We start from the raw sequence: 11,116 nt of genomic DNA, 5'->3' as shown, positions 1-11,116 counted from the left end.
TGCGAGTTCAAGACCAGCCTGGGCTACAAAGTGAGCTCAAGGCCAGCCTGAACTGCATAGCGAGACCCTGTCTCAAAAAGACAAAAAAAAAAAAAAGAAAAAAAAGAAAAAGATACTGGCAACAAAGAGAATCAAGTTTAAAGTGGGAAGCTCAAGATTAATGGACTGTATCAATGTCAACATCCTGATTGTCATCCCAATGAAGATGTTAATGTTTTTTGTGAAAAAACACTGTTGAAAAGCTTTCAGGGTAGTGTGGCAGAAGATAAGGCAATTCTGTCCTTCTTTTCCCAACCTTAAAGGTAGAATAAAGATAACAAAAGCATGGAATTTGTGAATGATTTTTGTCCTTTTTTGAGACAGGGTCTTGCTGTGCAGTTCAGGCTGGCCTTGAGCTCACTTTGTAGCCCAGACTGGCCTGGAACTTGCAATGATCCTCCTGCCTCAGCCTCCTGAGTGCTGGGATTACAGGTGTGCGCCACCACACCTGGCTTTTGTGAATGATTTTCAGTCATCTTACCAGTGAGTAGTTCTATCCATGTTTGGACAGTTTCTGTGGGTTCGGTGGCTTTGATGTGTTTGAGAGTTTCGTCGAGTAACACATCACCTGTTGGGCTATCTGACTTCAGCAGTACCTATGAGAAAAGAAGAAATAAAGGATCCTGATTTATTTGTTCCATTCAAATTAAAATATCTCCCTCTCCCCGCTTTCTCCCTCTCTCCCTTGTCAGGGTCTTGCTGTGTAGTTTATTTATTTATTTTTATTTTTTTTGTACCAGGAATCAAACTTATGACCTTGCACTTGCTAAGCAGGTGCTATGCCGCTGAGCTACATCCCCGGCCTTGCTGTGTAGTTTAGACTGCATAGTTTGAAGTCACTATGCAGCCCAGGTTGGCCTTGAACTTGTGGAAATGCCCCTGGCTCAGCCTCCCAAGTGCTGAGATTATAGGTGTGCACCACCACTCCCAGGTTTGGAGTTAATCTCATACAGGTGATAGACACAGCTGTAAAGGTAAGTGGCATTTCCAAAAATATAGAAAAATCACACAAAGGCATAAAAAATGGAGACATTTTAAGGAAATAAGTAAAGGAAATGGGATATAGTTAGAGAAGCAAGAGTATACTATATGAAAAAAGACCAAGAATGGAGAAAGTTTCACGTAGGAAGTGGTTGTCAAAAGGCACCTATAGGTTAAAAGACTGAAAAGAAGCTGGTGACGTCAAAAGACTAGTTGTAACACAGTGTTTAAATAACAAGTTATGAGTGGAAAAGGTTAGTAAGAAAATGGAAGAAAATGGATCTAGGAATATAGTTCACATGGTAGAAAGGATTTGTAGTAAATGAAAGAAGAGACCTTGACTTCTATTTCTATGCTGAAAGAAACTGTCAACGAGTCTTTGGTTGACCAGTATTGCATGTCTATATCTGTTTTCATGAGAAGCCACTTTGAAGATATCAATATGTAATACAACCACCATTGTTAATTCCCTACCACTTTGTTTGTAACTCTGTATTGTCTGTATTGTGCTTGTGATATGTTGTAAAATGTTGTATGTCTGTTAATGCTTCCCTCCTTTTATCTTTAAAATAAAAAAAAAAAAAAAGAAGAGACCTTGAATAGTTATCAGAGCATAACCTGGGTTAAGCAAAGACTGACCAGACTCAGATGATTCTTTCTACCTACTCTATTTCATAATGTTATAGCTAAAGATATAAAGGAAGAAATCAACAGCATCCTACATGAAATTTTTCTGCATTAAAAAAAGACAAAACCATGATCCCTATGACTTTGTTGAGGGTATTTAGGTTTCTTCCTCTGCTATAGAATAATTAAATTTATTCAGAGAATGGGATAGCCATTTATCTTCCATCACTATTCAGATCTTATTCTAAAAGGTATTGTTGGCATCTGCCTTGCCAGAAGTGAAGAGGATATTCACAGATGAGGCTGTACCTTTCTGTCTAGTAGGCGCTTCTTTCGCAGGGTTGGGGGTTCCAGATAGATTCGACCTCGCATGGCCAGTTCTATTAGGATGCCCCCTCGCAGGCCAGATGATATGCAGTCATTCCAGAAAGATGTGTAACCCTAGGAAATGGGGAAAGAGAACAGAAAGAATGCTCTGAAAAGGGTACTGACTTTTAGTCAGGATCCTAAGGTGTGATTTTTTTTGGTGTGATTTATTTCATATCACACCACGAGCTCAAAGCAGAGTAACAGAAGAGAATGTTTCTTTAATCTCCTTAACCTAACCTCCCGATACTACTTTCAAGCTCTCCAGTGAACTTCTATGGCTTCACCATAAGTTGATAATTGGCACACCAAATTTTAACTTTTGAGAAGAATTTTGGCTTTTTAAAAAATGTTTCCATGACACACTTTTTTTTTTGTCACCAGCAACTGAACTCAGGACCTTGCACTTGCCAGGCAGGCACTTGTGCTGCTGAGCTAGATCCCTAGCACCACCATGACACTCTTAAATTTCAGAGTCGGATATAAATATGTCAAGTAGGAAAGAAGTCTGAATCATTTAACATCCCCCCAACTGAAGGCCCAGGGCCTTGTGTATGCTAGGCAAGTACTCTACCACTGAACTACATCCCTAGCAGCCACAAGCTGTTTTGTTGGTAGAAACTCACTCACTAATTAAGTGCTTTGGGCATGTTACTTAACTTTTCTGAAATGTCTTCATCTGTAAAATGGGAACACTGGTATCTATTTTCGTACGTTTGCTGCCAGGATGAAATGAAATGAAATATGCAAGAAAACATTTAGTATAGTGCCTGAAAAGAAGTTGACACTTAAATCCTGTCTCTCCTCCCAAGGAGGTATAGAGAATATGCAAGGATGTAAGAAAAGGCCATTAAGACCCTGAAAATCTAGCTGGAAAAATCATGTAAACTTGATGAAAATTCTGTGACAATATAAAGCTCGAATAAAAGTTTAATTGAAAAAGCAGTAAAAGAAATAGGCATCAACAGCTATTATGAGTTTATAGGACTTGAGCCAGGGTTTGAAGAGTAGATTGAATATGTCAGGGAGGAATTTCCAGGTGGAGAAAATCATCTCAATTCTTTTTTTTTGTCTTTTTGAGACAGGGTCTTGCTAAGCAGTTCAGGCTGGCCTTGAGCTCACTTTGTAGCCCAGGCTGGCCTCGAACTTGCAACAACCCTCCTGCCTCAGCCTCCTGAGACTGGGATTATAGGCGTGTGCCACCAAGCCTTGCTATCATCACAGTTCTGCCTGTTCTTCAAAATGGCATTCTGAGCACAAGTGTCAAGGAAGGAGATCTCAAATATGTTTTAAAGAAAAACCATGAGATCATGTTGGTTAGGTAGGGTGTGAAACTGTTGATGTTTTGAACTTTTAAATGAAAGGCAAATAGCCAGGTGTGGTGGTGCATGCCTGTAATTGAGGCGGGAGGATTGCTGCAGTTTGAGGTCAGCCTGGGCTATATAGTGAGTTCTAGACCAATCTGAACTACATAGCGAGCCTGTGTCTCAAAAAAGGAAAACAGTACAATTAATACAAGGAAGACCTATCAGAGTTATCAGAACTATTCAGTATTCATTAGCTGTATTTGGCTGTAGCTTTTTCTCTCATTGCAGAAGATGGGTGAGCATGGCTTTATACATCAGTTAAGAGCTGAACTAAATAATCTCTATTAACAGCAGTAATGTCTTTTTTTGAATATTTATTAGGTACTAGATTTGTGCTTTTTAAATATTCATTGTCTAATTTTATTTTCACAATCCTGTAACAAAAGTACTATTAAACACATGTTAAAGATGACAAAACTAAAACTTACAGAGGTTATCAAGAATAGTAGAGGTCATAAAATGAAATAGTGGCAAAATATTTAAATTTTTAAAAAACTTTTTTCTTCTTATTTACTTAGAACTTATGCATTCATTTCTTTTTTTGGCGGGGGGGATACTGGGAATTGAACTCAGGACCTTGCGCTTGTCAGGCAGGTGCTTATGCCACTGAGCTATATCCCTGGCCCTCATTTCTTGTATTTTTATTTATTTATTTATTTTGGTGCCAGGAATTGAACTCAGGACCTCATGCTTGCCAGGCAGGTGCTGTGTCACAGAGCTATATACTCTGTACCATTCACTTCTTTAGAAGTGATCTCTTGAAATTTAAACATGCATGACCATTTAAATAATTTAGTAAAATAATTTTAAAAAACGAAGTCTAAATTATAAAAATCAGTATTCTTACCATTCTTCTGATTATCTAATACCTTTTTAAAACTTTACAAATTAAATGTTAATGATCATCATTAGTATGTTATACAGGCAGCACTTAGCTTTGCTCAAATGCTTACCAGTTTCTTTGCTCACCATTCCTTCTTGCATCTCAGACCTCTTGTACCATTTTCCTTCTTCCTAATGTAGAATTTACTTAAGTCAAAGTCTGCTGGAGGCAAATTCTATTTTATCTGAAATGTCTTTATTTCACTTTTTTTTTTTGAGACAGGGTCTCACTATATAATTCAGGCTGGCCTTGAACAGACGGTGGAGCCCAGGTTGGCCTTAAACTCACGGCGATCCTCCTGCCTCAGCCTCCCGAGTGCTGGGATTACAGGTGTCCACCACCATGCCTGGCTCCACCATCACTCTTTTTTTTTTTTTTGGTTTTTCTCCGGTACCGGGAACCAAACTCACGACCTTGCGCTTGCCAGGCAGGCGCTTTTGCCGCTGAGCTAAATCCCCAGCCCCTCCACCATCACTTTTGAAGGATAATTTTCTGGACATGAAATTGAAATGTGATAGTTTTCTCTTACCACATTGAGGATACTATGCCTTCTCTTCTTTTTTTAAAAATTTTTTTATTTTAAAGAGTAAAAGAAGGGTAACATTAGTAATAGGGGGGCTTACCGAATTACAGACAAAGTGGGAGGAAATTATCAATGGTTGTTGTTTTACATATTGTTATCTACAAGATCATTTCTCAGGAAAACGAATAGACGAATAATCGTGAGTACAGACAAAAGTGGTAGGTTATTATCAATGGTTGTTGCACTATACTTTGGTATCTTCAAAGTCGTTTCTAAAGAAAGTAAATAGAGCTATACATGAGTGACCAACTGAATATTCATTGACTATTCTCAATGGTTGTTGTAGGAAACACATAATAATAAACATACATCCATTTACGAAATAGCATAGGAACAATACAAACATTACAGAGTTATGGACAGATTAGTAGGAAAATATCAATGGCTGCTGTAATACATGGTGGTATCTTCAAAGTGGTTTCTCAGGAAGACAGAGATATGCAAGAAGGATCTAATAAGTAGTTATAGCCTAAGGGTTGTCAAAAATAGCATATTACCTCCTCACCAGTGACTCCTTTCACTGAGGTATGACGGCTGGAAGGAAGGCCAAGATTGAAAAGAAGGACCGAAAGACTTGCACCTGTGTCTAGCAACAGGCTGTTTTCTTTTTCCTCTGTAGTCATGATTACCAGGGGCTCCTCCATGGACATGACAGTCCGGCCAGAGGGAGAAGGCAGAGTATGCCCCAGGCCCCCTCATTCCTGTTAGACTAACTGGTAGGATGGGTCTGAACTCTGGGGCCTCCGCTTCAGAGGGCAGACTGATCTCCAGTGGTCATCTTTGCATTCAGGGCCTACCTAGGGGGCTTCTTAGGGCAGTTCCTCTTGAGGTGGCCTGGCTTTTAACAGTGGTAGCAGATGACTGTAGTCATCGAGTTCTTCTTGGAGCCCCAAGAATCAGACAGGGTGTTTCTCTTGATGCTGCAGCAAAAGCAGCTGCATTTTCTTGGTCTCTCTGTTTTCTCTCCTTGGCCTCCTCCTCGTCACGGCTATAGAATACTGAGGAGGCAATTCTTACTAACATCTCAAATGAACCATCTGGGGTGAAAGCCATTTTTTGTAGCGTTTTCTCTCCAGCCTCCCAGCACATTGGGACCCCGCAACCACTTAGTGTCCTCTCCACAACTGTTAGCATAGGCAGCAGGAATCTCGGTGCAGACCTCTCTGGAGCTCCACGCGTATGCCTCTTCTATCTTCCATAGTCACAGTGAGAAATCTATCCTTCTTATGGACTGTGGGTTCTTTGCACATGATGTTTCATTTCACCCAGGTCCTGGTCTCTTGTTTTGCAATCTGACACTATGACTGTGTGTGAATTTATTTATCCTGTTTGGTGTATGCTGTGATTCCTGACCCTAAGGTCTAATTACTTAGCTCTCAAAAATTCTCAGCTCTCATCTCTAACAATTTTGATTTCCCTGTATTGGCTTTGAGTTCACTACGTAGCCCAGGCTGGCCTTGAACTCACAGCAATCTTTCTGTCTCAGTTTCCCAAGTGCTGTGATTAGAGGTGTGCACCACACACCTGGCTTGCATAAGAAATTCTAGAAATATACATGAGAAACTGACTGATCTCCCTCCATATACACACTGGGAATTGAACACAAGGCCTTCACACCAAACTACATCCCTGGCACTTGTTTTACTTTAAATTTTTTTTTATTTTAAATTAGGGTCTCACTAATTGCTAAATTGTGCAGACTGGTCTCTAACTTGCAATCCTCCTGCCTCAGCCTCCTGAGTGCTGGGATTACAGGCATGCACAACAATGCCCAGCAATTCTTATTATTCCCAGGACTTCAGTCTTTTTCTTATCTTTTTGAGACAGGGTCTCACTGTGCAGTTCAGGCTGGCCTTGAGCTCACTCTGCAGCCCAGGCTGGTTTCAAACTTGAAGCAATCCTCCTGCCTCAGCCTTCCAAGTGCTGGGATTATAGGCATGTGCTACCACACCCGACTGTGTTTAATCATTCTCTATACTGCTTTCTAGAAGTATTTTAGTTTTTTCCTTTTGTGGCAAGATCTCACCATGTTGCCCAAGCTGGCTTCTAACTCCTTGGTTAAAGAGATCTCAGCCTCCTGAGTAGTAAGGAGTACAAACACACATCACCACACCTGTGGGCTGAAGAGTTACATCATATCTGATTCCAGTTTACTAACTGTCACTTCTTCTGTGTCTAACACTGCAATTTTGATTTTCTCAATTCTTCATTTGTAAAAGTACTATTTATTTTTGACATTTGCACCATTCTTTATGGTAATTTCTTACTGGTTTTCACTTTTTGATTTTTTTTTTTTTTTGCTTTTTGAGACAGGGTCTCGCTATGTAGTTCAGGCTGGCCTTGAGCTCACTTTGTAGCCCAGGCTGGTCTTGAACTTGTAACAATCCTCCTGCCTCAGCAGGGCTGCGATTACAGGCATGTGCCACCACATCCAGCTTGTGATTCTTTTATTCCTTTTAAAATGTTACATTTTATATTCTGGTTATTTTAATATGTGAGAGATCTATTATTATTTGTTTCTGATTCTTACAGCCGTTTGTTTGACCATCTTTGATTAAACGGTTTGCATTTAACTGGTGTGAATCTGGGATTCCAGAGGACTAAACTGACCATACCAGGGTGATCAAAATATGTGATGAATATTTAAATTAAAAAAAATGCCGGGTGTGGTGGTGGATGCCTGTAATCCCAGCACTTGGGAAGCTGAGGCAGGAGGCTCTCCATGAATTCAAGGCCAGCCTAGAACACATGGCAAGACCCTGTCCCCCCGGCAAAAAAAAAAAATTACTACAGTAAAAGACATACTGCCATTAATCCCTCTAAAAATATTCCTGTCACTTTAAACACACTTTTTTTTTTTTGAAATAGGGTCTCACTATGTAGCCCAGGCTGGTCTTAAACTTGAAGCAATCTTCCTGCCTCAGGCTGAGTGCTGAGATTACAAGTGTATGTTACCTGGCATCATTCTTGGCTTTTTTTTTGTTTTGAGTGTTTTTGATTTTTTTTTGGTACCGGAAATTGAACTCATGACCTCAGGCTTGCCAGGCAAGTGCTTATGCCGCTGAGCTATATCCCTGGCCCTTTTGAGTGTTTTTGAAACAGGGTCTCACTATGTAGTTCAGGCTGGCCTTGAATTCATTATGTAAACCAGCCTTGGCCTTGACCAAATGCTGGGATTACAGGCGTGTACCACCATGCCTGGCTCCTGGCACCTTCTAAAGAGGGTGGAAGTCCTCTTTACAAAGTGCGATAAAAAATACAGTGAAAGCTGCTGCCAAGTGCCATCCAACAAAAGGGAGGCTGGTAAAAATATTATGGGGTGCCCTCATTCACCTTACTCCCTTGGATGTGGCATCTTGTGCCTTTTGGCTGTTCCTCAAAGTCAAAATACCATGAAAGGTAGATGATTTGAATAGATTTGGTGTACTGGGGCAGCCATGACAGCACAATAGAGACATTCATGAAAAAGGACTTTCAGACCCCAAAGTGAAAAGAACATTGAAGTGTGTTTGAAGTGAGGGGGGCTAATGGCAGTATATCTCTTACTACAATAAATTTTTAAAAATTTTAAGCATTCAGCACTATTTTTCAGTCATATCATGTATCTTTCACTAGAGAAGGAGATTTCCACATATGTTTCTGCTGAGAGCCAACATGGAGAGGCTGGGGAGTGCCACATAACTGGGACCACAAATAAACCTAGTTTTCCCACTTTACCTTGACCCCAATTTACTCCTGGCCACCCAATTCTTGAATCTCAGAACTGATTTTTTATTTTGTTATTGCTCCACAATAATATATATATATATATATACTTTTTTGGTACTGTGACAGATCATGGGGCTTTTGCACTGAGCTATATTCCCATCTCTTTTTATTTTGGTCTTCCAATTCTATTAATTCCACAATAGCCAAGATGAGCTGGGTGTGGTGGCGCACGCTTGTAATCCCAGCATTTGGGAGGCTGAGGCAGGAGGATTGCTGTGAGTTTGTGGCCAACTTGGACTACATAGTGAGTTCAAGCCCAACCTGAACTACAGGGTAAGACACTGCCTCAAAAAACCAAACCAAACAAAAAAAACAATAGCCAAGACGATCTTTAACCTCAAGTGCAATTATGTCCTCCCTTCCCTATGCTTAAATATCTTCCTTCCTAGCCTTCAGAACTGAGTCTAAATAGTTTAGCATAGTATTCAAACCAAACAGCAGCTTACTAATCTCTCTGGCCTCTTTTCACTAAAACATGCTCTGGTCATCCTGAACTATTTTAAGTGCTCTTAATGCACTGTTTTTGCCCACTGGCCGTTGCACACACCACTAGCTCTGGCTAAAACAATCAATACTCTCCTTTCCAACTTTTCCTTGCACTTGAAAACTGTGTATAAGAGTCACATTTTCTTTTAATGTTTTCTAATACGCTTCCTCCTCCAATCATCCTCTAGGTTACATTCCTCACTTAGTTGTGCCTATAGATACTTCTCTCAAATCACTTATTATACTACATTGGGAGGAACTGTTCTCACTAGGCTACATATTGCTTATGCAGAGACTATCCCTTATAATTGACGCTATTATCCTCTCAATAAATACTTCTTGAATGTATAAATTATGATTGAAAGTAAGTATGTTAAATAACATGGCAAAGCTCAACTTGAGCTATAAACACCCATTTAAACTCTCCCAGCAGGCATGGTGGCACACATCTGTAGTCCCAGCACTCAAGAGGCTGAGGCAGGAGAATCACCTCAAGTTAAAGGCCAGCCTGGACTACATACTGAGTTCAAGGCCAGCATAAACTGCACAGTGACATCTTGTTTTAAAACACCAAAACAAAAACCTCTCCAAATTTCCCAAGGGACTAATCTTTGATTTAAGACTGTTTCCTCCTCTGTCTGCCTTAGAGCTACTCCAAGCGTCATAATTGTTTTTTTTTTTTGAGACAGCACCTTACTATAGCTCTGGTTGGCCTTGAATTTACTGTATATTCCAGGCTGGCCTCCAAATTGTGGCAATTCTCCCGTCTCCCCTTCCCGAGTGCGGGGATCACAGGCCTGCTCCACCTCGTTGGCCTTCAAGAGTTGTAATTGTGGCTCCTGTTTGAGAAGGGAACGGACTTGTTTTTTTTTGAGTTCAATATTTGACTTTATATAATTTAGCTGCCCAGTTAAGGTTAAACTATAACTTACTTCAGAGCATACAATTTATTTAGGCATAACTTATGCATAATCCTGGTGACTAAAAATCTCAACAGGTGTGCAAACATTTCAGCCAGTATCAAAGCAACTACAGTAAAAATTTCATTTGTTTTTTAGTGTTTTCCAGACCATATATAACTTCTGTCTCAATGACAGTGCTATCAGATTGCCAACAACTATAAATGAAAAGTACTGCAAATAAAGAAACAATGGAGACAGGATTTAGAAGCTGTTCTGAATATTACTCTTTCCTAGCATAGTATCTCTTTTTTTTCGTACCAGGAATCAAATTTATGACCTCACGCTTGCCAGGCATGCGCTTATGCTGCTGAGCTATATTCCCAGCCTTTTAGCATAGTATCTCAAAACATGTAAAACTCTTCAAATAAGTATATGTTTAAAAATTTTTATTTATTTATTGGGTTTTTTGTTTTGTTTTTTGAGACTAGCCCAGGATAATCCCAAACTCTCAGTGATCATCCTGCCTCAGCCCTCCCCCCAGACTATAGGTGTGAGCTACCATACCTGGCTTTCAAATGAGTTTTTGATTTTTGTTTTTGTCCTTTTTGAGAAAGGGTTTAGCTATGCAGTTCAGGCTGGCCTTGAACTCATGTTGTAGCCCAGGATGGTCTCAAACTCACAGTGATCCTCCTGCCTCTGCCTTCCCGAGTGCTGGGACTATAGGCGTGCGCCACCATGCCTGGCTTCAATTGAGTTTTTAAAACTTCTTTTTATTAGGTAATATGCAAAATAGGAAAAGTATAAAAACACACATGTAGAACTTTCAATTTTTTTTTTTTTTTTTGGTCTTTTTGAGACAAGCTCTCACTATGCAGTTCAGGCTGGCTTTGAGCTCACTTTGTAGCCCAGGCTGGCCTTGAACTTGCAATGAGTCTCCTGCCTCAGCCTCTTAAGTGCTGGGATTACAGGCGTGCGCCACCATGCCTGGCTCAAAAATAATTATTAAAGCAAAAACCTAAGGGGCTGGGGATTTAGCTCAGCGGCAAAGCACCTGCCTGGCAAGCACAAGGTCGTGAGTTCGGTTCCCGGTACCGGAGAAAAACCAAAAAAAAAA

At 40.2% G+C, this 11,116-nt stretch overlaps 1 protein-coding gene across 3 annotated transcripts in view; it reads right to left on the bottom strand.

Moving 5' to 3' along the window:
- Positions 1-11,116, bottom strand: part of Golph3l (golgi phosphoprotein 3-like) — a 28,962-nt gene that overhangs the window by 5,015 nt on the left and 12,831 nt on the right. For 2 of the 3 annotated variants that reach the window (XM_005378663.2, XM_005378664.1), the window contains exons 3-4: positions 1,957-2,088; positions 521-635 (exon numbers count right to left, since the gene is read on the bottom strand). In XM_005378663.2, coding sequence (XP_005378720.1) covers positions 521-635; positions 1,957-2,088 — 247 coding nt within the window. The remainder of the gene's footprint in view (positions 1-520; positions 636-1,956; positions 2,089-11,116) is intronic. The other variant, XM_013511413.1, reaches the window with a different exon arrangement.

The sequence above is a fragment of the Chinchilla lanigera genome, unplaced genomic scaffold (assembly GCF_000276665.1).
Source record: "Chinchilla lanigera isolate Chin_1 unplaced genomic scaffold, ChiLan1.0 scaffold00012, whole genome shotgun sequence".
NCBI lineage: Eukaryota > Metazoa > Chordata > Mammalia > Rodentia > Chinchillidae > Chinchilla > Chinchilla lanigera.
This window is presented reverse-complemented; position numbering and strand designations above follow the sequence as displayed.